The sequence below is a fragment of the Cyphellophora europaea genome (genome assembly GCF_000365145.1).
Source record: "Cyphellophora europaea CBS 101466 unplaced genomic scaffold supercont1.9, whole genome shotgun sequence".
Classification (NCBI taxonomy): domain Eukaryota; kingdom Fungi; phylum Ascomycota; class Eurotiomycetes; order Chaetothyriales; family Cyphellophoraceae; genus Cyphellophora; species Cyphellophora europaea.
The window spans coordinates 1,368,992-1,393,869 of NW_008481815.1; the positions used below are offsets into that span (position 1 = coordinate 1,368,992).

Sequence of the window (24,878 nt, forward strand, 5' to 3'; positions counted from 1 at the left end):
TTACTCAGGTACGGGGCTTGTTTGATGAACTTAACATCTTGCCGCACTCTCTCATCCAGACCAATACTACCACGCATGCCAACCACCATATCTATTTGACAAGCAACATCTCTTACTGTCGATAAGTGCCGAATGTCACTTCCCCAGCACTCGCCGCGGCGGTAGCATCGCGCTCCCGCATGCGCTGATGAACTTCGGCATCAGTAACGAGTAGTCCTCCGCAATCGGTATGGTGGATCACCATGACTGCGTTGATGTTGCCAATGGTATCCATAACCTGGAGGGTCCTCATGCAGTCCATGGCTCGGCCACCCGCATTTCGACTGACAGACGCCTCCGCAAGGTTAGTGGAAACTCGTGTGCCATGGACGTACCTCATACCCAGCGGCCCGGACTTTAGGAATGCTTCAAAAATGATTCCTGGATCAAAGCAAGTCACTACCGATGGTTAGATATGCACTGAAGCTTTTGTCGACTTACAAATGGCGATTGTCCCTCACTGCTTTGCGGTTGGTACAACGACGGCGAGCGAAGGAGGTACCTTCCACGTCTCCGCCTGATCCCTGCGAACATATTAGCACTCGAGCGACCTCTGGACATGTGTCATCGTACATGTTCCCCGCCAGAAGAGCTCCGCCACGTTCGTGAGTCATGCTGGAGTCTGGCTTTGGTCGCTGCTTGTGTACAATGATGCGAGACTACTCAGTCTTTATGTTCTGCATATCTCTAATCTGTTCGAGGATTCTCCCCAACCGTCTCGCCCAATCTCAAAATTTTTGCAACTAGGAAAAGACTCATCAGCTATGGGAAGGGCGCGATTACTGAACAATACCTTTAAACGCATTGCCGCTGGTTGACACAAGCAAGTCACAAAGCTGGTATTGAGCACAGGATTCCACTTCAGGCAGAGACTCTTTTGTCGAAGAAGAGAAGATTCAGCACAGCTCATTGAAGTAGAATATGCTGTTTCGTATTCACTGTCGTGCACTATCTGATGTGATTTACATTTTGACCCTTCAAAGTTTGCTGGGCCTCCACTTCGGCTGCCTCTTCTCCTTGAACGCCAGCAGGCCCTCCTTGGTATTCTCACCACTCATCAATCCGTCCCTCCACCGATCGTCGGCGGTCTGGAAAGCCCTTTCCACACTGTCTCTCTCCCACGCCTCACGAATGGCCGCACGACTGACTATGATGGCATCGGGGCTGATGGCGGCGACCTTCTCGGCTAGAGCAATCGCCTCCTCCACCACGGTTTCCTGCGATTTGGAGACTTTGTTGATTAGTTGGAAATTGAGTGCCTCCTGAGCGGACAGGAAGCGGGCGGTGAGGGCGATTTCATTCGCCAAGGGCAGGGAGGTGTTCCGTAGGAGTCGCGGGAGACCGCCGGCACCGGCGTAGATGCCGCGTAGAGCTTCAGGCAGGCCGAACGTTGCGGTGGGAGACGCCACGATCATGTCGCTGAGAGGATGGTTAGCAATCTTCACGTGTACAAGGCAAGCGGCAGGACCTACCAGTTAAGTACGATCTCGAAGCCGCCACCTAGGGCAAACCCGTTGACAGCGGCAATGATGGGCTTCTTGCCCACCCGTCTGCTGATCCCAGCAAAGCCACTGGGCGGATGACCCGCCATGCTCCGGACCATCTCGACGATCTTAGCGTCCTCGCTGCCGGCGGCACTAGCCGAAGAAGCAGCTTCTCGCCGCTTTCCCAGCTCGATGAGGTCCTGGCCAGCGCAGAAGGCCTTTTTGCCTTTCCCGGTGATCACGGCGACCCGCAGCTCGGGCTCGGCGTCGAACCAGGAGAAGAGGGCGTGCATTGCCCAGTGCACAGCGAAGGGAATAGAGTTCATGGCCTTCTCGCGGTTGATGGTCACGAGAAGGATGTGAGGGGTTGGGAAAGCGAGGATGAGAGAGTCATTCTGAGGCGGCTGCTTTGAGAAGTTTGGTGGTGCCATTGTAGCTAAGTTTGCACTCGTTCTAGGACTCTGACGCTGAGTCTGTGGATGGTTGCTGCGGTGACTGCGTGGACAGTGACTTGGTGCTTTGATGTGATATTCGATTCGATCAGCTAGCGCGACTTGAAAAGATCGTTAAATAAAGTCGATATAGACTTACAAGTTGTAGGCCCCTCCATGGTGGTATTGGAGACGTGTAAGCCGAGCTACCGAGGCATTCGACAAGGCTACTTCGCAGCCTTGACATAACTGCCAAGCAATCGGCTAGAGCCCACTGGGATTAGCCTGTTCTGCTGTAATGAACGTCGACTTGACAGTGAGAACTTCGATGAGCATGCATGGACTCTGCGCCCATAGACAACACCAGTACGCGGCCGTATCGATCGAAGCGGCAACGGCCTTGCGATCTGTGCCGCGTGAGGAAGGTTGGTTGCCAAATCGAAGGAACTGGGCCATGCCTCCTCTGTCGCAAGAATGGCACTGAATGCTCCTACAAGATGCTACCCGTCAAGCGCCAGCGTACCGATGAGCCCGGGTCTTCTACGACACGGCCGAATGATTCGGTCCCACCTGGGCAGCCCGAAGAACCAACCGATGACCCTGCAGTCGCCACTCCGAAAACAGATTTTTCGCAGTATCTGCGGGACTGGCAGCCCGAGCATGGAGCATTTTCGCCTATGCGACCGGAACTTCCGGTACCTTTCGGAGACGAACATGTATTTGCCGAAGCATTGCCTGATCTGGAAGGTGACGATCAACCCTGGCTAGCAGATTGGCTTGCTACTGAGGGCATGACGACTTCGGCTGGTATGGTCGGTGCTGCCCGGACACAGATGGCAACCCCGGGAGTCCACGAACCGCAGTCGCCGCTCCCAACACCATCGCTCGACCTCTTGCGTGGCGTGAGTCCTCAATATCTCGGCTTGTCTGGTCACACTGATCCTCACCTATTACGACATTTCCGCTGGGACGAGGATCACCAGAGGAAGTATTTCAAGCTACACTTCCGTCGAGCAGCTTTGCATACCGGCCTCTCTGGCCATGTCCAGTCTCCGGACCTTCGAATGCAAGGTCTTGCTGTCGACACCCCCCTGATGAATGGCACTCTCCCTAAACCCGATGGGCAGAATATTCCAGTTCAATTCATGCTACCCGTAACTGATATCACCGAAGAGGAGAAGAAAGACAGTACTTTCCGATCCGAATCATCGGCGGAAGACCTCCGAAGTGAGCTTTTCAATCTGATCAACCCCGCAGACGGCCTCAGGCTGATCCAACTTCATTTCCGTTTCGTCTACCCTTGCTTCCCCGCCGTTCTGAGGCGACCATACACTTCTGTTGATGATCTGGAAGATATCCCGACTCACCTACTTGCCGCTATCTACGCTTCAGCTTTGCCATTCGTCGACCATGACCATCACCTCTTCGTCCAGAATGTCTATCGTAAGGCCCCGGTAGATGAGGTCTGGCACATTGTACTGGAAGAAGTTCTTCGCGAGTCTCACTCACCACACCTGTCTATCATTCAAGCTTCATTGCTGTATCTGCAGAAGTTGCCAAGGTCTAGCAAGGCTGGTCAGGACACGCCGTTCCGTTGGTCATTTATGGCGGGCGTTTATGGCCTCGCCTGCGCTCTGGGATTGCAGCTAGACTGCAGCGACTGGTTGATACCGACATGGGAAAAAAGGCTCCGCAGGCGCTTATGGTGGCTGGTCTTTTTTGAGGAAAAGTGGAGGTGCTTACTGGTCGGTCAGCCATCCTTAATTCACGAAGACCATTGGGATGTGAGCGATCTTAGAGATGATGATTTCTTGGATGATTTCCAGGACTCGGACGAACCAATCGGCAACGATGCAATGCCAAGCGACGAAGTCAATGGATGCGTCCAATTTCGATGCCTCCTGAACCTCTCGCGGATCGGCGACGAGATCTACAAAGCTTTCTATACTCTTCGCTCTGCTCGAGAGTTGCAAAACGATTTCTCGAACTCTCTCCACAAAGCGAAACCGCTCCGCCAAAGGCTACAGTCATGGTATCAAGCATTGCCTGCAAGCTTTCAAATGCGAAAGCGACGCAGATCAAACGAAACGCTCCCAGAAAACGAAGTCTCTCCCGCGGCAATTCATCTTGCTTATCTGAGCTTGGAGTTGCTTCTCTATCGAGCCATTTTGCGGCCACTCGGCAAATTCAGAAAAACAGGCAACCCAGGTGCTGCGGCTACAACACTTATACACGACGATACTAGTCCAACAACGGTTGGCACGTGGCCCGATGCCCACGCTGGAAATCTAAAGGAAGCCATGGAGGCAACTTATGCCGCCGCGCACAATTGTGCCAGGCTATGGAACACGTTTGCCGCCACTTTGGATGCGAACGACTTTGGAAGCTTCTGGTACTCTTGGTCACGTATTGGCTTCGCACATCAATCAAACTTTGTAGCGCTGCTCATTGCTCAGGCACCTACTGACGAGTTGAGGCAAGATGCGATGAAGGTTGCGGATACGTGGCGGAACACGCTTCGTGTGCAGTCGAAAAGCTTTGATCAGATGAGTCTAGGTCTTCTGAGGCTGGAGGTTATGTATTGGGTGGGTTTCGACCAGCTATTCGAGGAAGAACGACAGGATATACCTCTCAACTCACATTCAGGACCAACATAACATCATTAGCGCCGACGCCCACAATCCGTACGCCAGCCGTCTCAAAAGACATCATGCGATGCACCTCCACCTCCGTCCTCACGCCGATAAGGATCATGACTGTTCAGGACGTGATTATCGCACCTGAGCGGATCGTCTATAAGCGGATTCATGGAGTTATACGATCGAAGCTCGATTGACTTCACCAGCTCCCCACGGTTCGCAATGTCTTCGATACATCGAAAGCCTGAATACGCGACATCGTGGTGTGAGGCGATGCTGGGACTGAATACCGCTTCGTGAACGATAGGCTTGCACTCTTCGAAATTCGGTTCTGTTATCTGTGGCTGAATCATTCTAAGACCCGCCATGGAGTTGCTGGCGGTTCCGCGCCGTTACTGAACACCAGAGTGCTCCGAGTTGTGTGATCCCAACAAGATCGTGAGGCAGGGTTACCCCGAGCAAGGCTGTGGCCCCCATCTGGTCTTTTTTCACGTGACTTGAGTCGCTCTGATAATACGGGGCCGAAGCTAGCTATTCGGAACCGGTCTTCGTCGTCCGCTATTCGAGTTCGAGCCTATTGCACCGGGTCTTGGTACTCGGACACGATATGAGGCTGTACATTGTGGCCTGAGGCACGCCATTTGCTGTCAATGACTTCCGCTGGATATCCCTACTTTACCACCAAGATCACTTACCCGATACGGCAGTCCCAACCGGATGACCTTCAAGCACAGCCGGCCGGGCACCTCAACTAGTAGCCGTGCCGATCTCAAGCGACTGCAAGCCAGAACATTTATTGTGCTGAATTTGATCTTCACGGGGCTGAAGTCTCGAACATCACAAGGGCCGCATTTCGCAACCGAGGCTGATGCTCTGCCGCTGTTACTTGTGTGGTCCTTTCGCTGTGGGCTTATGAGGATCCAATCATGCTACAGGCGCTCAATGGTGTGGTCTTGATCATGATTGGCCTTCTTGCTATCCAACGGTAGCGGGTAGCGGCACTGTTACGCGATGTGCTGGTGTGTCTTCAGGCCCACCATCCACCGCCTTGGCAAGGCCCGAGCAGATCTCTCCGCTATCGAGGCGCCAAGAACTGGCAGCTGAATTGGTCATGTTCACTGCCTCAGTATAGGCTATCTCGGGAGTTCATAAGGCAACGCACTACTTTGTCCTCCATTCCATTTATCATACAACTTTGGTAGAACAGCACTGGTGTCCCACTCAAGAAGGAATCGAACTCCAGTAGGGTTTGCTCAATCATGGTATTCCACGGCGGCTTCAGCAAAGGTTGTAGAACCTGTCTTCAGAGACGGATTAAGGTGCGTTGAGCCCGTGATTTGAAATTCGACAGTCCTAACCCAACGATCCAAGTGCGATGAAGGCAAACCTTTCTGTCAACGATGTGCCAAGTCAAAAAGAGAATGTCTTGGCTACCGAGACGAGAGCACGATGCTCTTCAGAGATGAGAGCCAGGCTGCATCGGGCACTGTACCTCGCTGGCAAACTCGACACGCCCGACTGAGCCCACCAAACAACGTGCGCAAATCCTCTCGTTCTCCGTCCATCGGCGATGGCCTAGATGTTAGCCATCACAAGGGTGCAGAGCAATTCGTTGAGTCCGGCTTTCTTTCTGCGTTGGAGTCGGATGCAGCCCTCTGCGCTGTACCAGCGATCACGGCGGTATTCGAGGGCAAAGTGGCTGCTGACTCATCGCTTCATGCGGTCAGAGAAGCTCTCGCTTTTGCCCTGAGAGCAGGTCGAGATAGAAGTGACCAAAGTCTCGTTCACAAATCTCGAATGCAGTACGGTGCGGCGATCTCCAGCCTTGCCCAGGACGTGCAAAAATTGAATCATACCAGCGGTAACGCAGGCCTATTGGCCATCATGCTGATGCCTCTTGCTGGTAGCTCGATGGAGACTGCTCCCAACTTGGCATGGTGGGCCGCTCATGTTCGGGCTGCAGAGATCCTAGTCAGACAGCGGGGTAGGACGATGGGTGCGGACAAGGGTTCCGTGCAGGTGTTGCTCACTGTCAGGTCTTTGGCTGTGCGGCACCTTTCATCCGTGGCAAGGGCTTTAGCTGACGTTACCAGATCCTGAGGTGTACGGCAACAGCGAAGCTTTTTACCGATTTCATAGACGATGACGATCCGAACTTGTTGTCCTGGCACGATATTCCCACGGAGTTCACGCTCAATCCAGCTTACAATTTGCTTCGTCTCATCACACCTGTTCCGCATCTCAGGTACGACGTTGAGGCATTGCTCACCAAACCAGTGTCGACAGAAACCAACTTGAGAGCTCTTAGCTTGATCGAGCGGTGTCAGGAGGTGGACCAAAGGCTGTCTTTGTGGGAGAAGAATCTCCCCCGGAACTGGAAGGGCACCGAGGTTGATTATCGAGCTCCGCAGGTCTTGTCTGACGACCCAGACCTACGTACGCTGCTTGAATGGCCTAATGGCGGCACAGTCACTACCTACCGAGACCAGTGGGTGCTGTTTCAGCACTGTACCCTTAACACCTACAGAGCATTCTTACAGTCGATGATTTTACGGTGCGGCGCGTGGTTGTTTGGCTTGCCCATCGAAGCACAGCCTCCAGCCGTGATTGGTGCCGCTGCAGGCCCGTTGCACGTGCCGTTAATGGAGGCTCGCGATAATCTACTCGACATTCTCGACTCTATCTGCCGTTCTGTACATTATGTGAGCTCCTCTGTTCCGCTGATTATCATTAAAGGCTAACAGGAGAAGCATCTAGGTGCTACGCCCAGTCAGTTCCGCAAGCCATCGATTCGAAACGTCCATCAACTGCCACATCCTGTTGGCGGTCCGTTGTTGCTCGCCCGTCACCTCTGGATCGCGAATTCCATCATCATCGCCGACCAAAGGCACACAGCATTCGTCAAGACCGCCTTACGTATTCTCAGTAAGCGCTTTGGCTTCGGCATTGCAGAGCATCTAGCGCGGAAGGACGAGATGTGTCCAACTCCACTATTCTCGGTTGACCCGAAGCATTACTCTGCCGAGGATGAAGGGGCTGTATCTCGAGATGACGCCGGCATTGCCGAGTCCACCACGGCTGAGTTTCAGGCTCTCGCGGTGTAGATGGGTCAGTTCTTCGTGTTGCAAGGGCGGAAGCGAGAGGTAGATATAGCGTTGCAGCAGAATTGTATCTTTCCGCAGATCGACTGGGTTCGGAACCAATGATAGGCTGCCTGATGGTCGCCGTGGCTTAGACTTTTTTGACGAGGTACTGCTGTTTATGGTTAGCGTAGCGAGCCCAGCAGCTTATCGGGGGCAGTGCTCTCACTGCCTGCGACATCAATAGAGGTCCTCTTTTTTCTGTTGAGCTCTACACTTCCTCAGAATCGTTCTAGTTGTACACTGCACTGTATTTGGGCATAATTGCAGTCTGTGGTCGCATGACGAGCAGGCAATCCATTAGGCGCCGCATCCTGAAGCGGAATCCGCTTGAGAATCCAGAGCCTGTAGTGAAAGCTTCGGATTGGGACTTACGCCGAAGGCGAAGGCATGCGTCCCAGCGCTTCAAGAGTATAAACCCTTCTGCGGGCGATTGTAGCTGAAATTCTCGGTTCCTGCATAAAGCCGTTGGGAAGGTCTCTATCATGGTGTAGGTTTGACCATGGCCATACCTCCCGGCTGCCGGTGGGCGCATGGTTTGTGGGGGCTTGATGAGGAGGGGTCTGAGGTTGCTGGGGGCTTGGTTGAAGGCGTATACATAGGAGGCTCTGGGATTTGGTAGACTCTGTGGCCTAAGACCTCGATCTCGCTGGGAGCTGATACGTCAGCAAACTTCGTCTAATCGCAACCAATATGTCTACTTATACAACTCCGCCACGCCCAGGACATTATTTCGATCAAACCGATACCTCAGTCGCAGGTACCAAGTCGCCAGCACGCCCACGGCTTTACGCAATTCTACTCCTGCATCTAACTACGCCAAGTACGCACTCAATCCCAACGGCACGGCCAGCTTTCTCAACGGCTCCGCCATCCCGATGAGCAGAAGCGCACGATTCCGGTATCGCCAGCATGGCGGATGAGGCGTTCGGCGAATCAGGAGTCTCCCGCGTGCAATTCCCGCTGCAGCCGCCGCCGTCCGTCGGGTCTGAATGGCCGAAACATATCGTGCAGAAGCACCAGCCCAGATGGGCGGTCGTGCTGGCGTCTAATCTCAGTACGCTTGTTCTGCTCATGAGGAACGAGCGGTCAGGGGAAGAGGCTGTTAGTTCTTATTGGTGAGGATTTGAGGATTTATTGCAAAAGTACATATGGTAGAACCAAGACAGGCCAATGGCTGCAAGCGGGAGTATTTCCTTTTTGTCGCAGGTTACCATCCATGCATCCGTTTGATTTCAGAGTTCTCTCGTAATCAGATGCCGATTTGACCGGCTATTGAAAATGGCCGGGCTTGGCCGGCAAACAACCAACACATCCCACTCGAATGCCGAGACATCCATCTATCAGTATCAGTATATAAGCTGGATCGGGTCATAGACAGCGCACAACTACATTGGGAATTTCCAAGACCGAACAGTCAAGCGAGCAGCAAACATGACAGGGGCACCGTATAACGTCGCGGTCATCGGCTATGGCCTGTCGGCAAAAGTTTTCCATATCCCATTCATTCAGGCTGTCTCGGCCTTTAAGCTCCACGGCATAGTACAGCGGTCGCCCAAACCGGGGAACGATGCCGGCAAAGACTTTCCAGATGTCAAGATCTACGGCTCAGTTGAAGAAGCCTATGCTGACGCAGACGTCGCTGTCATTGTCATTACCAGCATCCCCGAAACACATTTTTCCATGGTCAAGTCATCCCTAGAAGCTGGCAAGCACGTCATTGTCGAGAAGCCGTTTGTGCCGACCAGCGGAGAGGCGGCCGAGTTGATCAGCATCGCCCAAAAGGCTGGGAAACTGTTGAGCGTCTACCAGAACCGCCGGTACGATTCCGACTACAATACGGTTGCCAAGGTCATGAAGCTGGACAAGGCGCTGGGTGATGTGGCGGAATTCGAGTCCCATTTCGATCGGCATCGGCCAGACCCACCTGCAGATACGTGGAAGACGGCGGATGCGCCTGGGCATGGTGCTCTATATGATTTGGGATCGCACCTGATCGATCAGGTCCATCACTTCTTCGGCATGCCTGAGAGGGTGACGGGCTTCGTTGGTAACCAGAGACGGGGCGTGAGCGGCGGACCACCGGACTCATTCACCGTCATGCTGCATTACCCCGGACTCCTGGCTACCGTGAAAGCTGGTGTTGTCAGCTGCGAGGTGGAACAGCTGCGCTTCTGGGTTAAGGGCACAAAGGGCAGCTTCAGGAAGCTCCATCTTGATGTTCAGGAAGACCAGCTCAAGGCTGGTAAGAGACCTGGCGACGAGGGATATGGCGTTGATCCGGAAGATCATTATGGTAAGTCTGCCACAGGGTGTATTTTGGACATGGCTAACAATGCAGGCACGCTCACGACGATTGTCGATGGCAAGCCCAAGCAAGAAGTGTATCAGACCATCCAAGCACCGACGTACGTAGGCTACTATCGGGACTTTGCCGAGGCGCTGGACGGAAAACGAGGTGTTCCTGTCCTGGCGGAGGATGCTAGGGATGTGCTGAAGATCATTGAGGCGGCCAACAAGAGCTCTAAGGAGGAACGAAGCATTCGTTTGTGAGCTGGATTTTCAGCAGTGTCACGATGAGGTCGAGAACAGCCAGGTGCAGTAACGCACTGATAGCGAGTAACGCGTGATTGCAGGCGAGCTTAGCTGTACCGGTACCCTCAAATCTGAGCCCTACAATCGACAGTGCCGCATCGCTCTGATGGCTCCGTCCGCAACTTCCGCTACGGCGCCATGGCACGCGCCGTCGAGCTGGGGGGGTCAGACAATGATCTCACGGTCTAATATTTTTTTGGCTTGCGCGCCGGTAGTGTTGCTGTCGTGCAGATATTTCCAAGTTCTCTCCCACATTGCCAAGCTGCCCTCACAAGTTATGTGGGGTTCGCGTACAGGAACGTCTGTTGATCACTTGCTGTCGCTTCCCCGCAGACGACCATGCCCGAGTCAGTGACGCTCTTTCGTACGTCAGGTATTGGTCTTTTCCCGGGACTACACCTCATTGACGATGGTGCAAAGGAATGACAAGCCCAGAACCACATGGCGCAACCCACCGTGGAAGATTCTTGCAGATCATGCGACGAATATTCGAACACCGACCGACGACCGACCGCCAAGAAACTCCGCGCCTAGCAGGTCTACTGTATTCCTCCGCGACTGATGCTATGCCGTACATTTTGCTCTCCAATCACAACTGGTCTGCTCCGAACCGTTCTCAAGCTTCTGCCTTTGCCGCTCGGCACTAGCTTATACGCCGCCGAGCACAGTCACGCACCCCACTAGATTTCTCCGCAATAACACCTTCGACGGTCCTCCCAACGTTCCCGCCCTCTTTGCCGACGATCGGGCATGACCTGTGCCCAGAGGTGGGCTGATTCCAAAGAGGCAGGATGGCCGGTCCTTGCGGTGAGGCTCCGTAAGGTGTCTCGGGTATATAGGACGACTGGCTGGGACAGCAGCATATCGATTTGATTCAGAAGGTCAGCAGCATCCATCTAACGCCATGGTCGCCCCTAATTCATTGCTGGAGCGGTCATCCGCTGTTCTTACAGTGCTCTGTGTTATTGGGTTGACATTTAGCCATCCGGGCTTCGGCGACCGCGTGGCCAGAGACGCTAACTCCCCAAGGAGCATACAGGATGGCAATGAGCAAATGCCATATCGAGATGCTTCCTTGAGCATCAACAATCGTGTCGATGATCTTCTGAGTCGTATGACATTGGAGGAGAAGGCTGGGCAAATGTTCCATTCCTCGCTGTCGCCAGGACCAAATGGCACCTTGGACACGGGCAACGTCACCGAGAGGCGAAACAGCACCGAGTTCAGGCTCAAGACTCAGTATCTCACACATTTTAACCTGGCTGGCAACATTGTCAATGCTTCCGAAACGGCCGAGTTTTACAATCTTGCTCAAAAGATGGCTTTGTCGACACGGCTGGGAATCCCCATCACTCTCTCTACCGACCCCCGTCACGCCTTCACCGAGAGTGTTGGGGCCAGTTTCCAGGCTGGCAAGTTCTCTCAATGGCCTGAGAGTCTTGGGCTTGCTGCATTACGGTCGCCAGATCTCGTTCGACAGTTCGCAGATATTGCCCGTCAAGAGTACTTGGCTGTGGGCATCAGAGGGGCCCTTCACCCTCAGATCGACCTTTCGACCGAGCCACGGTGGAGTCGAATCGCAACGACCATGGGTGAGGACGCCGAACTTACGAGCGAGCTAGTTGTAGCCTATTTGGAAGGCTTCCATGGAGGTGAGTTTGGCAGCAACTCGGTCACCACGGTCACCAAGCATTTTCCTGGTGGCGGACCCATGGAGAACGGCGAGGACTCTCACTTCGTCTACGGCAAGAACCAGACCTACCCAGGCGACAACTTTGACTATCATCTCATCCCGTTCAAAGCTGCTATCGCCGCTGGTGCAAGACAGATGATGCCATATTACTCGAGACCCATAGGGACCGAATACGAAGAGGTCGGGTTCAGCTTCAACAAAGGCATCATCACTGACCTTCTTCGCGGCGAGCTGGGCTTCGACGGCATCGTCTGCTCCGACTGGGGTCTCATCACAGACACCGTAATTCGTGGCCAGGATATGCCTGCTAGAGCCTGGGGCCTCGAATATCTCAGCGAGACGGAGAGAGCCCTCCGCATCCTCCAAGCGGGCGTCGACCAGTTCGGTGGGGAGACCAGGCCAGAACTCATTGTTCAACTGGTCGAGGAGGGCCTCATCCCCGAGTCCCGTCTTGACATATCCGTCCGCCGTCTCCTATCCGAAAAATTCGTGCTCGGCCTCTTCGACAACCCCTTCGTCGACCCCACGGCCGCCGAGCAGATCGTCGGCAAAGACGAGTTCATCAAGGCCGGCAATGACGCCCAGCGTCGCGCTTACACCCTCCTCACGAACAAGAACGACATCCTCCCCCTCAAAGCCGCCACCCCAAAATTCTACGTCGAGGGCATGAACGCAACCTACCTCGAGAACCGCGGCTACACCGTTGTCACCGAACCGGCACAAGCCGACTACGCCATCCTCCGGCTCCGCACACCCTACGACCCGCGGCCCGGCGGCTTCGAGATGAACTACCACACCGGCACCCTCGAGTTTAACGCGACCGAGAAGGAGCGACACGCCCAAATCTTCGCCGCTGTTCCCACCGTCGTGGATATCTACCTCGAGCGCCCGGCTGCTATCCCGGAGATCGCCGAGGGGGCGGCCGCGCTGCTGGCGAATTTCGGCAGTGGACCCGAGGCGCTGCTGGATGTTGTGTTGGGCGTCGATGGTTATGGGCCGGAGGGGAAGTTGCCCTTTGATCTGCCGCGTTCGGATGCGGCGGTGGCCGCGTCGAGGGAAGATGTGCCGTTTGACACCGAGAATCCGGTGTTCAGATTCGGGCATGGGTTGACGTACTAGAGGTATGCTGGTGCGCCTGGATGTATATAGGCTGTGTCGGCCGGACTGAAATGATGCATGAGGTTCACGATTGTCTATGGGACGATGTTGAGGTGGTCCTTTAGCTCGCCCAAAACTATGGCCTAAATGGTATTCAAATTCTTCACTGCTGTATGCTGGTCCCCAATCCTTCTCGTCATCTGCGAAAGCCTGGTAAGCCGCCGCACTTACACGCATCCTGAGAAGCTCCTCCCCTTCATGTGAGAAGTCTGCCTACTGGCTTCATGAATTTGTTATGGTGCTCGCCGTCGTACGAACATCTTTCTCGAAAGCAGCTAACAGAGGCTCAACGAGAGGGTCTGCCGGAGGCCAGACCTGAGTTCCAAAGATGCCACATACACCTGCTGTGCGATCGATAAACCAGAACAGATTGAGTGCCCCGCTCCAGATGAGACAATTCCGCCGGCGGTAAGGATGAGAATCGCCATCGATCAAAATGCCACCTAGCCCCCAGTCGTATTCGTTGGGTCCTGTAAAGTCGCCAACCACTGGGGAAGGATCGACCATGAAGGATGTCAAAGCCTGCTTGCTTGCAGGACTGAGCTGGGGCTGGAACATTAACGCTGTTGTTTCCTTTTTGAGCAGTCTCTCGTCGTCCAACAAGAGTGATTGCAGGATCTTCAAGTAGTCTGGAAGGCTTCCATATGCACCCTCACCGCCAAAGCAATCCTCCAGTTCTCCTAGGAGTGGTGCTAAGCCGGGAGGTCCATCCACCACTTTCCCCGTGACATCGCGGATACCTTTGCGTAGCAATCGTCCAGCCATATGCAGGTGTCTGGCAGGAAAGAAGGTGATATCGGCAATGCCCAGAGGCTCGAAGATGTTCTTCTGCATATAGCCCTCGAGCGTCATGCCGCTGATGGCCTCGGTCACTTGTCCAGCATAGGCTATGCTACTGCCGTAAGCCCAACCTTCGCCGGGTTGGTAGAGCAGCGGTGAATTGAAGCGGGCATCAACAGTGGCATCTTTTAAAACGTCTCTCGGCGTATAGGAATGCAAATACTGCGTGAGCATTCGATCGGCGAAGTCATAGCCTGCGCCGGAGCTGTGCGTGAGAAGGAGACGCAATGTGATGGGGTTCTTTCGTTGCTGGAAGATGGGTGATCCGTTCTTGGGGATGTCGATAAGGACTTGCTGGTTAGCCAAACCCGGGATCAACTGAGAAACGTCATCGTCCAGTCCAATGAGTCCTCCCTCAATGAGTTGAAGGGCGGCGATTGTTGTCAACAGCTTCGTACATGAAGCCAACGTGAAGATGTCGTCGAATTCTAGCGGCTCCTTGGAGTCTACGGTGGTGTAGCCAACCTGTTTCGCGTACTTTAATCGACCCGACATGTCGGCCGCCAAGAGGACAGCGCCGGGGATGACACCCTGCTCAACTGCTCTGTTCATGCGGTCCTCGAACTCCGTCATCTTTGTCTTGGATATCTCGTGACTTAGCTAGACGTTGAGGAAGATTCGCTGGCTGAAGAATCGGATTTTGATGATTTTTTCGTGGCATTTTGTAGCTATGATGGCTTTTGATAGACTGCGTTGTCAGTTAATTTGTCATCGGAAATAAACAAAAGCCCGTGTGAGGACGAGCTAATTCGACACAACACACCGGCGAGCTTTGACTCAGCATTTTGACACCGACAACTCACCACTCGAGGTTCTGATCAACAGCTGCAGCCTCTCTGAGCCAGACGCGCACAAGCGATGACCCAGCTTGCCGAAATCGATAGACAGATCTGCCTCTGTCGAACGAATGCATGATGTTCGCCGGCACCGAGCTGAGTGGCTAGAGAGAATCCTGTTCATTTATCATTGCAGGCTTTGGGAGAACTATGAAGCTCAATGAAACGGTATCGCAAATGTCAAGTTTTGACATGAATGATTCGCCTGAGGCTCGCTCTACGAACCGTGAACGATGCTCGTATGATCCAAGATGCTCTCTCTCGACATCAGTCATCGGGCAAATGCTTGCGGACTTCAGGCTGTGCTCTTACCATTGATTCACATACGCTACTAAAGGCAGGTCTTCTGAGACTCTCATCTTGCCCATGATTTATCCGAACTTCATGCCGGATGATTCAGGCAGCAAGACCGGCGCCTGGCTATTTTTTAGCGACGAAATGTCTTATCCCGCGCGAGGGGTGGAAGGGCATTTACGCCTCCAATCCGCGCGCATCCCTCGCTTGCTAAGCTGCAAAATGACCTGATACGGCTCATGTGCTGACATATCGTCCCACAGTGCCATCATTCACACCATGACAAGCCCGAGTGGACTGGAAGATACCTCGGTATAGCGACGTCGCTTGGATCTCAAGAGAGAACGTGCCCAATGAAGGGCTCGAGAGCTGTCCGGCTCAATTCGAGAAATGGTGAGACCATGTCGGTCTTAACTTGAACAACTTGCAGGACGGGGTTGCTACTCGCCATTTAGCCTGGCAAGCCCGAGCACGCTTCCTAAGTCGATTTTAGACAACCCAGGCTCTGGGTACAGGTGTGGTTGCGGTTGAGGTCGTGGCCATCGCGCCAAGCCAGGATTTCCTGCGTCTGTTGTACCTGCTGACCATTTGCATTCGTTAATCTCCGGCACCTCCAGCTTTTCTCAGCTTTTAGCCTCAAAGGCTGGCCAGGCGGGCGAGGGTCGAATCCGGGCCTTGCCCCAGACTTGCAATGCTTGATTCTCTCCGAATGCTTGAGCAAGGGGTACAAGGGGTCCGGGCGACAGCCAAGCTCTTGGCGAAACATATCTTCCGCTGGCAACTCTCGATCCACAATCTAAGCAGACCTCTACTCCCGGAAGATCTGCTGGCCCTCCATGCTCATCAGCATCGGTTATAATTCCGCTCTGGTCCTGCTCCGGTTGGTGACAATATATGCCAAGCCTGCCTCCGACGAGACGCAGGGTATTTGCTTTGGCAATACCTGTACCTTGGAATTAAAGTCCTGAAGGGACAGTGATCTCTGCACGTGTGTAACGTGTTCGTCTGGGTATTTACGTTCTGCCCGGTTCAGATTGACGTGGTGTACCCAGCCCTGTTTCAGAATGATGAAAGGGTCGGCGCCAAGCCAACTTGTCTGCTGGCGATGATTTAGCCGGTGCCTCGAAGCGAGACCCAACAACCTAGGTACCTCCCTGTCGTAGGCTTGATTCCAGACTCACCATCATCTGTCAGTTGACAGCTTCATGGCGGCAAATTTCAAAGCTGCCTACTTCCAACAGCTTCGACCATGGTCAGTAAAGTGATCCTTTCAGGCTCATTTGCTAGACTCGAATACATAAGTCGCGTCGATCGCGTCTTTGACCTTTCGGCATCGAGTCAAACACTTTCTGATTCAAAATGGTTTCATTCAAGTCGCTTCTTCTCGCTCTGACCGCTGCCACTGGCGTACTTTCCGCTCCTTTTGACTTTCTCCACGAGCGGGATGACGGCAACTCGACCGAAGTTCTTGAGAAGCGCCAGACTACTGCCAACTCGGAGGGCTACCACAATGGCTACTTTTATTCTTGGTGGTCCGATGGTGGTGGCCAAGCCACGTTCACAATGGGCGAGGGTAGCCGCTACTCTGTGAACTGGAGGAACACTGGCAACTTCGTTGGTGGCAAGGGATGGAACCCAGGCACTGGCCGGTAAGTGCTTTTTTCCGGCTCCAGATGTGGCTAACCGGTTAGCACCATCAACTACGGCGGCTCCTTCAACCCTAGCGGTAACGGGTACCTCGCTGTCTACGGCTGGACTCGCAACCCTCTGGTTGAATACTACGTCATTGAGTCCTATGGTACCTACAACCCAAGCAGCGGCGCCCAGTACAAGGGCAGCGTCACGACCGATGGCGGTACCTACAACATCTACGTTTCGACTCGGACCAATCAACCTTCCATCGACGGCACAAGGACCTTTCAGCAGTATTGGTCTGTCCGTACTTCCAAGCGTGTTGGTGGTAGCGTGACCATGTCGAATCACTTCAATGCTTGGGCTCGCAATGGACTCAACCTTGGCCAGCATTACTACCAGATTGTGGCTACTGAGGGTTACCAAAGCAGTGGTTCCTCTGATATCTATGTACAGACCAGCTGGTGAGTATCCTTTGAAGAGCTAGGATAACGCTAATCGCTACAGATCACAGATCGCTTTGTCATGCCGAGGCCCAACGAGGTTGTTCGGACCTAGGGATCCCTCGGCTCCTCTGAAGGTGCTACCGATTTCAGTATTCTGGCTCCATTTCTCTTCTATTTACGCATGCAATGAAAAAACCCTGCCGGCACAACCATAATCATCATGTTCCTTGCATCGTGAAATGCAACCCGTCGAAGCCAAAAGCAGGCAGTATTGTACATATCGTGGGTTGCTATCCAAAACGCCTAGGTGCTCATGCTCACGCACGTCTCAATCCTTCCCCTTGTCACAGAACGACCGCAACAGCAAGAAACACCGCGCCAGCAGCACCCCAAAGCGCCATCGCCCGGCTAGACGCAGCACCATTCTCCTCGTTGCCATCTTGAGCCCGCGCTTCGATCTCACACTCATCATCTCCATCCCCAAAGATCTCATCCGCGACATTGAAAATTCCGTCGAGGAAGCCATCATCAAATTCGTCAATAGCATTCGTGATCCTCGCCCAGTCAGAGCCGCAGCCTGTGGCGTCACCTTCGATGCTGGTGTATTGCTCCCGAAGCTCGCTGAGAATGGAGGATGTGTCGTCAGGGTGGTCGGCGAGCGCGGACGTGGCGGAGGCGACGGCATCAGAGAGTGAGCTTTCGATCTCGTCGCGGTCTTGTCGCACCATGAGTGTTGGTGCGGGAGTGGTTTCGGGGAGGGCGTGGGCTAGAGCCGTAGCAGAGGCCAGGAGGGCCACGGCGGAGATGTGGGTGAGGTTGTGCATTGTTGTTGATTTTGAGTGGTTGTTGATGAGAAGTGTTTGGCTTGTTGTGCAGCATCTTCGTTGAGGTGGGCGCGTCGATTTATAGACGAAGCGCTCGTTTAACTTCGTCGCACTAACGGCAAGGCGCACTTAGCCATCAACAAGCAGTAGGTATGATGATGCTGTGCTGTTACACGAGGCTGACGCCTTTCCGCAGGCTTGGCATCGCTGCATGCATTACGAAAGCGGCAGGCGCCCTGGCCAAGCCCACGTCATGCATCCCCGCAGATCTGCATCGATCAGCTTCTGCTGCCTAGCTACCGCCCTACAAGGCATTTTCTTTGCGGCGTACTGTCGTATCGACACGTGCTGCCTTGTTCGGGCCTAGCTTCCGAGCTCCGCCACCTTTGCAGCAGACATAAGGGCGGCGAGTATATTTTTGGTAAGTCCTCCCTTCACCATTGCCAAGGCTGCGAATAAAGACCGCAGCGAACTTTCAATGTTTTTATCGGCCATGACAGTCTTGCTGTGAGTATTGGCAGCACCTCTGAATGTAACTCAAGGCTTGTCACCTTCCCCTTGATCTTCATCTGGACGTCAATATCTACTTGCTCAACCGTGGGGACAGCAATCGCATGGCCTTGACCCGAAGGCCTTCCTCGCTACGACTTCAGCTGAACATTTCGCTCATCTCTACGTGAAGCCCCAGCCGATCCCCGGCCAAATTTCCAGGCCAAATCTCCCCTGGAATCCGCCGGGGTTGCCCTGGGGTAAGTCTGGCAGCTGGCCAAGGCTCTGTTCTTTTCTTGTCAACGGAGTACTCAACGAGAAATCTCGTTGCGTCTTCAGTCTTGGTGTGCGAGTGCTCTTCGTGCCACTTGTGATTATTTCATGATACTTTCACCCTGTCCAAATGAGCACTAAGCCACCAACAACATCGTCAGCGCCGGCACAAAGAGCGATGAGGGAGCTCTTTCTCTCTGCGCTCTGGTGTAAGCAACCCATTTCTTGCCTAATAACGGGCACGAAGACGCAGAGCGCTGGGAGCTGATGTCGTACAAATGATATGTTCGTCTGTGAACACTTCCAAAGAGGCTACTGCGGCTATCGCGAGGCATGTTGGTCCTCGCGCAAGATATTCGCCCTCTACTCGGATGACAAGACCATGTGCACGCTTCGGGAACGAGTCACTCTTCCTCCCACGGACCAGATCCACGACCCGGCTCAGTCGGTCCTCACTCAGGTGGCGATCGACGAGCATTTCAAGTCACTTCATATAGACTTGCTCCTTCGCAATACGCCGAATTCAGCATCGCAGTCAACGATCTGAACCAAGGTCGGCTCTGAGTGTACTGCGTGTTTCAAGCCTCGATTACATCCCAACAGGCCAACTCTCCGGCGAGAGCAACACAGCCGCAGCCGTATCGGAATCCCCTCGACCTTGCGATGAGGTAGTGTAGACGTTCCCAGAAGCACGACTTTCGGGGATGTGCTGGGGCGGTCCGTTTCGCCCTATCTTCGCCTTCCATCTCCATCTTCTCTTGGGGATGGGGGCTCGAATTCTTCTGCATTCACTCCTGTGTGACTCGGCTTCCCACCGACATCTTTGCCGACTCCACTACTCGCCAACGCGTACCTCGAGTGAGCAACTATATTCCTCGCCGGACACGCCATAGGTAGGTACCGCCACTGTTGTCGTACCGCATTCCAATCCGACTACCTGAGGCCGAGGGCAGGATATTGATGTCACCACCGTCGAAGCTCATCGGCGACCATGAACGGCTCTTGGTCCAACTGTCAGTCATTTCCCGTCAATATTACTTGGCGCGTTCCACATTGCTATCACCATCTCCTCAGAACGATTTTCCTTGTCGTGGACCCCTTACTCCAAGTACGCAGAACCATGACTTCCTCTTAGCAGCCAGTGATCGCGGTTGCCTTCCACATCCGCTAGAGCTTCTGAACGCCTGTCATGCGTTGGCTGCCATATCGTTGTCGGGCCTTACGCGCCACGTCCTTCTTCCTCTCTGTTAGGTATTGCTCCTCGCCCTCTCATCCCTCTTACCGCGTCGGCTCGACTCTCCTTTGCGGTGGCATGCCCAGCTGCGTCGTCCGCCGCAGACGATTCCTCGATCGGCATGCGTTGACGGTACGTAGTCTGGTGGCCTGTCTGTGACTCAGGTATGGCATGCCGCTGACAACCTCGATCTCAGCTCATTTCTCCTTACTCTCACCCGTGTATTCCACAATCCTGTGTGTGATCTATCTCTACCTTCATTCGCGATCGCTGATTCGGGTCAGTGCTTGCCCAAAGCGTCCCAAGCAGAACCTCGAATCTCGAATGTCCCTCGCGTCTCCACTTCAACAACAAACACCCAGGCCTTGCCGTGCTAGCCATGTGTTCGTCGCGTTCGCGGCCTTCAAAGTCAGCAATGATCTACTAGGTAGCGGTCGCAATCGTCGCAAGCTACTGTACAATTGAACCGAGCATTTCAATTATCATGGACTCCTTGAGAGTGTCCAGCGTTTTGTTCGTGGCTGATGGGTACAATTTTGCTCAAGAACCCACGTCACTATGCCAACGACTACCTCCACGTGCGCTGGCTGGTGAGCATCTGCCGGACTTCGATCACCACCAATGTCATCATGGCAGCAGCAGCAGCAATGTCAACATGGGGCATAGGAGTGCCTGATACCATCTTCGACTGACTCGGACGTCTTGCTGCTGAATGGCCGCGTCATCGAGCAAAGACTTAGAAGTCGTTGACACATTTCTGCTCATGCTACCTTATATGATGAAGGAAATCCCTTGAGGTGCGGTGGTGTTGGACAAAGCAAGGCAGGGTCCCTAGTCGATCGGGTGTAAGACCACGGATCGCTGCAGGAATAAGTACCTAGTACTAGGTATTGTATGACTCTGCCCAGTCACCAAATATTTAATGGACGTGAAAACATTAGGTGAGTTGCTCAGTCGAGTTTCAGCTTGACAAGGCTCAAACTCGTCGCGATTCTGCGCTAATAAGCCAGCTAGCTTTTCGAGGCTCCTTGGCGACACGGAAAATTGTCTCGTGACGCTTTTCGAGGCCCATTCTGGACACCAACAACACGTCACATGACACGTGATTGATGAAACATACATAACGCACAGTGTCGCGGCGTCAGAGTGTACCTAGTAGCAATGCAGCCGCTTATTGCGACATTCTACTTGAGACATAACGATCGCTAGGCCTTATACTGAGTAGCTACGAGGTCGATGGGATGTAACACCTAGTATGCCGCAGCAGCGACCAGCAGCACCCAGCAGCGTGACACTAAAACGCCAGAGTGCTTGCAATACCTTATCTAATCACAATCTAGAAGTCGCTGGCGATGTCATCTGATTGCCGGCGCGATTCACCTGCAGGTGATTAGCGCATGATGACGGTGATAGACTGGCGACATACTACGTGCTTACTGTATTCGCGACCACCGTGTTGACAATGGTGGCATGCATAATGCACGCCAGTGGGTGGAAGTCATGCAATGGTGGTGTTTGACATTGTGTCGGCATGCTAGCCACGTGCATTTGTTCGGCGATGATGGAACAGGATGAGAACTGGGCTCGATGGGCACCATGATGGCAATGATATCGCAATGACAATGCAGCGTATTGTGTTGGCGATGTAGAGCTGGGCCAACGACATACAGTCGTAGATAGGTATCGACTGCGATCCTTGCTTCGGTGAGTGTACCCGCTTAACCTTATGTCTGACATGGTCGGAAGCAGCAGTCAAGTAAGGACAGCTAGCTGAATTAGACAGCGGTAATTGTGCTTCTAAATGCAACAAGGAGTAGAATTTCGTATGAAAGGAAGAGGAGGACAACGATTTTGATGTTCGCTGATGACAAGCATGAGTTTGGTGCGAGAGGAACCATTCATAAGCCTGACAATGCGCTCAGCTTGTGCCTCATGATGCTGCATCGAGGGAACAGTAACGGCATTTTGATGTACGACGGTTACCTGGTCTATGGCAAATAAGGCGATTCACAGAGGCAATGTGTCTATTTGTTTTATGACTATCGTAGAGTGAGACGCCGCCGCAGCTTTACTGTCATTGTCGTCACAAGCAGTAAGGCAAGCCACGGCAACTCGGGAGTCGTTCTACACCAAGGTCATCCTGGTCTACCTCCCGGTTTCATTCGGGGGAGCTAACCCATTTTGTTCCGGTTCTATTTGCCATTAGACGCGTGATACCCCGAGTCTGTTCCGTTTCTACTCCGTGTCAATCCTAGTGCTGCTTTGCTTTGGCTACTTGATTATTCCGAGACAAAAAGAGTGTACACCTAGTTTGCGTCTCCTAAGGAGGCGTGATAGGTAAGCGCAGCACAGCAGTCTAACGATGAGCTACAGTGATGGACCAATAGTAGCAGGAGGATAACGCAGTGACGTGTAATGACTTACCAGCAGGGATCTAGATGCGATAACACCGCAAACATTACCTTGACGCGCCGTAGGTATTGCAGCTACAGGGCAAAAAGTGTGCCAGAGTTGTGTTTGCCGCACACTTCATTGCAGGCAGACCGCACTGCATCAACCATTCGCACTGCTGATTGCAACAAGACTCGGTGTCCCCGCGGCAGTAAATCTGGATTTTCATGACCACGAGAGTGATTGACGATGTATGAGTGAGACCTCGTTAGACGAGTAGCAAGGAAAATCGGCTAGACCTAGTCTTATTGTTGGCATGATCGATGTTGTCGCAAGTTGTGGTGATGAAGGCCTCGCGTTCAGGCACGAGCAACAGACCATCGGGCCTTGGGTGCGAGCTGAAAGCTCTGATGCCATTGCGCCACGGCTCAGAACTCCAATAGGTATGAGCATCAGCTACGACGATCATCTGATGCTGGGAGTGGCTGGTGAAATGTCAGCAGTGAATCTTTTCTGGCGTTTCCCGGTGATTCTGGTCGATGTTCCGACCGCCCCGCCACCGAGGTTGGACCAAAGGAAGGATGGGGTTCAAGCGGCATACCTCAACAAGACGTTCATAAGGCGGAGATCATCTATGAAACCAATCGATCGGGTCTCATTTGATCTGACTCCAGACCAGATCTCGATTTTGGCCTTTTGTGATAGAAATCTGTAACTTGCCAATATGTGCCTCTGGACAGGGGCACAGCCGCTCGATAGCCTCCTCAGTGAATGGCACGCCGTCTTGGATCATCTGAAGACAGTCTTGAGGGTTGATCCATAGAGTACTACCTGGTAATGTGCTCAACGTCTCGAGCTCTGTTGGCCATGTATACAAGCTGGCCGTGATACTAGGTATGACGTGAGGAATACGATGTCTTGTGGCTCAACATCACTTTTGCTCAGCAGACAATGGGCAATCTTCGAGCACATGCCCACTTCAGACATGTTGGAGACCGCTTTCTCCGTATCTCGGATCTGTCCAGCAGCTTGTGGGCTCTGGTGAATTAAAGTACTGAACTTCGGGAGTTTATACTCTGCTCCGGATGCCGATGGTAGAGCCAGAAGTAACGTGAACCCAGACCAGTGAGGTTTGGGAATCTGTAAGTGTGTGGCGTTGAATAAATATGAGAATATAATTCCAGCTGCTGTTGAATGAAAGACAGCTGTGAGTGCATATGACCCTGTATGCGAAGGACACCAGGGGTCGACACAATTGACGGGAGGGCTCCTGGGTTGGCTAACAGCAGGTAAAGACCTACAACCCAGGCAAGCTCTGTCCTCACTTGGTACATTCAAGCCGGCTACTGTCCATTTGGAGAAGCTTGCTTCTCGCACAAGATCTTCCGAAGGCCTTGCACTGTCTCATCAACCACGAATATGCCAGCGTCCCTTATCCGACCTTGCGGACAGACAGAGTACTAGGTACCATCTTCGACCCCAACCAGACGAACATCTCACCCCTTCCAGCCACTGGCCCGTTCATCCCAGCTCATGACAACGACTGCGAGGACATTCGAAAGATCAAGATGTTTCCCACCGTCTGAGGTCATGACCCAGAGTCTCGATCGCCTTCCTGCTCGCCCGGATATTAGCACGCTCTTGATCACTAGTATTGATCAAGAGTTCCGGCTCAAACGATCGACTCTTTCGGGGGCTGGTGAGTTGTGCTATCAAAGACAATTCAAGGCATGGGCAAAAACTTGCAGACCTCCTCAAACCTGTCCACGTCATACCAGGCGTACATTCAGATCAACGACTGAAGATACTACCGGTACAACATCGATGTGGGCTCCGCGAACTTGGACTTTGACGACGATGACGGCCGGGTTTTCATAACACTATCAGTTCCTACACCAGAGGATCTGAGAAACAAGAACATCAACGAGACTGGCCGCCTCAAGCCTGGCACCTTGGTCGCCATGGTCCCAAGTACAGGTATCCCCACCTCCAGCGGAAACGTAAAGTTCACCATCGTTCATGACTGTAGAAGAGTGTGAGAGCAGCTATGACTTCAAGCAAATCGAGTTGCGTCTCGCACTGGCCCAGGCAGAATGTCTCAATAATACGGCAGAGCTGCTCGGTATCACGCATGCGGCCGAGCACTTCCAGTTGCGCGCAATACAGGCACTACACCGACCTGGTCAATCCTCCTCCTGCCAACTACCTTGAGTAGCCCGATAACAAGCTTGTTCCCGCATTAGATCTCATGCAAAAACTCAAGCTTAGGTACGCGTCCACAAGTGAGTGTTACGACCCAGGCCACCGTGCGACCTGCAGGCCACCGGTGACGTCCGGCCTGAAGACATAGGGGAAGGTTAGCCGACCCCAAGGGAAGGTATACGTCACGTGACCCAGGCGCTGGGCCCGATGGGTATGATGGGTCTGCTGGGGCCCCGGC

At 53.4% G+C, this 24,878-nt stretch overlaps 9 protein-coding genes across 9 annotated transcripts; 6 read left to right on the forward strand and 3 right to left on the reverse strand.

Moving 5' to 3' along the window:
• Nucleotides 1–112: 112 nt before the first annotated feature.
• On the reverse strand, nucleotides 113–301 carry HMPREF1541_08988 (uncharacterized protein; the record flags this gene model as incomplete). The annotated part of the gene is made up of 1 exon (XM_008723306.1): nucleotides 113–301. One exon carries the CDS (start codon nucleotides 299–301, stop codon nucleotides 113–115), a length of 189 nt encoding a protein of 62 aa, XP_008721528.1.
• Nucleotides 302–1,016: 715 nt separating this feature from the next.
• HMPREF1541_08989 (uncharacterized protein) lies at nucleotides 1,017–1,954 on the reverse strand (the record flags this gene model as incomplete). The annotated part of the gene is made up of 2 exons (XM_008723307.1): nucleotides 1,017–1,458; nucleotides 1,512–1,954. The coding sequence occupies 2 exons, from the start codon at nucleotides 1,952–1,954 to the stop codon at nucleotides 1,017–1,019; spliced, it is 885 nt and encodes a 294-aa protein (XP_008721529.1).
• Nucleotides 1,955–2,451: 497 nt separating this feature from the next.
• On the forward strand, nucleotides 2,452–4,611 carry HMPREF1541_08990 (uncharacterized protein; the record flags this gene model as incomplete). Its single annotated transcript, XM_008723308.1, has 1 exon — nucleotides 2,452–4,611. The coding sequence occupies one exon, from the start codon at nucleotides 2,452–2,454 to the stop codon at nucleotides 4,609–4,611; it is 2,160 nt and encodes a 719-aa protein (XP_008721530.1).
• A 1,431-nt stretch (nucleotides 4,612–6,042) lies between these two features.
• Nucleotides 6,043–7,697, forward strand: HMPREF1541_08991 (uncharacterized protein; the record flags this gene model as incomplete). The annotated part of the gene is made up of 3 exons (XM_008723309.1): nucleotides 6,043–6,639; nucleotides 6,687–7,286; nucleotides 7,338–7,697. The coding sequence occupies 3 exons, from the start codon at nucleotides 6,043–6,045 to the stop codon at nucleotides 7,695–7,697; spliced, it is 1,557 nt and encodes a 518-aa protein (XP_008721531.1).
• Nucleotides 7,698–8,652: 955 nt separating this feature from the next.
• HMPREF1541_08992 (uncharacterized protein) lies at nucleotides 8,653–8,811 on the forward strand (the record flags this gene model as incomplete). Its single annotated transcript, XM_008723310.1, has 1 exon — nucleotides 8,653–8,811. The coding sequence occupies one exon, from the start codon at nucleotides 8,653–8,655 to the stop codon at nucleotides 8,809–8,811; it is 159 nt and encodes a 52-aa protein (XP_008721532.1).
• Nucleotides 8,812–9,167: 356 nt separating this feature from the next.
• HMPREF1541_08993 (uncharacterized protein) lies at nucleotides 9,168–10,286 on the forward strand (the record flags this gene model as incomplete). The annotated part of the gene is made up of 2 exons (XM_008723311.1): nucleotides 9,168–10,029; nucleotides 10,075–10,286. The coding sequence occupies 2 exons, from the start codon at nucleotides 9,168–9,170 to the stop codon at nucleotides 10,284–10,286; spliced, it is 1,074 nt and encodes a 357-aa protein (XP_008721533.1).
• A 946-nt stretch (nucleotides 10,287–11,232) lies between these two features.
• On the forward strand, nucleotides 11,233–13,140 carry HMPREF1541_08994 (uncharacterized protein; the record flags this gene model as incomplete). The annotated part of the gene is made up of 1 exon (XM_008723312.1): nucleotides 11,233–13,140. One exon carries the CDS (start codon nucleotides 11,233–11,235, stop codon nucleotides 13,138–13,140), a length of 1,908 nt encoding a protein of 635 aa, XP_008721534.1.
• Nucleotides 13,141–13,401: 261 nt separating this feature from the next.
• HMPREF1541_08995 (uncharacterized protein) lies at nucleotides 13,402–14,592 on the reverse strand (the record flags this gene model as incomplete). The annotated part of the gene is made up of 1 exon (XM_008723313.1): nucleotides 13,402–14,592. One exon carries the CDS (start codon nucleotides 14,590–14,592, stop codon nucleotides 13,402–13,404), a length of 1,191 nt encoding a protein of 396 aa, XP_008721535.1.
• Nucleotides 14,593–16,508: 1,916 nt separating this feature from the next.
• HMPREF1541_08996 (endo-1,4-beta-xylanase 1) lies at nucleotides 16,509–17,249 on the forward strand (the record flags this gene model as incomplete). The annotated part of the gene is made up of 2 exons (XM_008723314.1): nucleotides 16,509–16,798; nucleotides 16,841–17,249. The coding sequence occupies 2 exons, from the start codon at nucleotides 16,509–16,511 to the stop codon at nucleotides 17,247–17,249; spliced, it is 699 nt and encodes a 232-aa protein (XP_008721536.1).
• Between the last annotated feature and the right edge of the window lie 7,629 nt (nucleotides 17,250–24,878).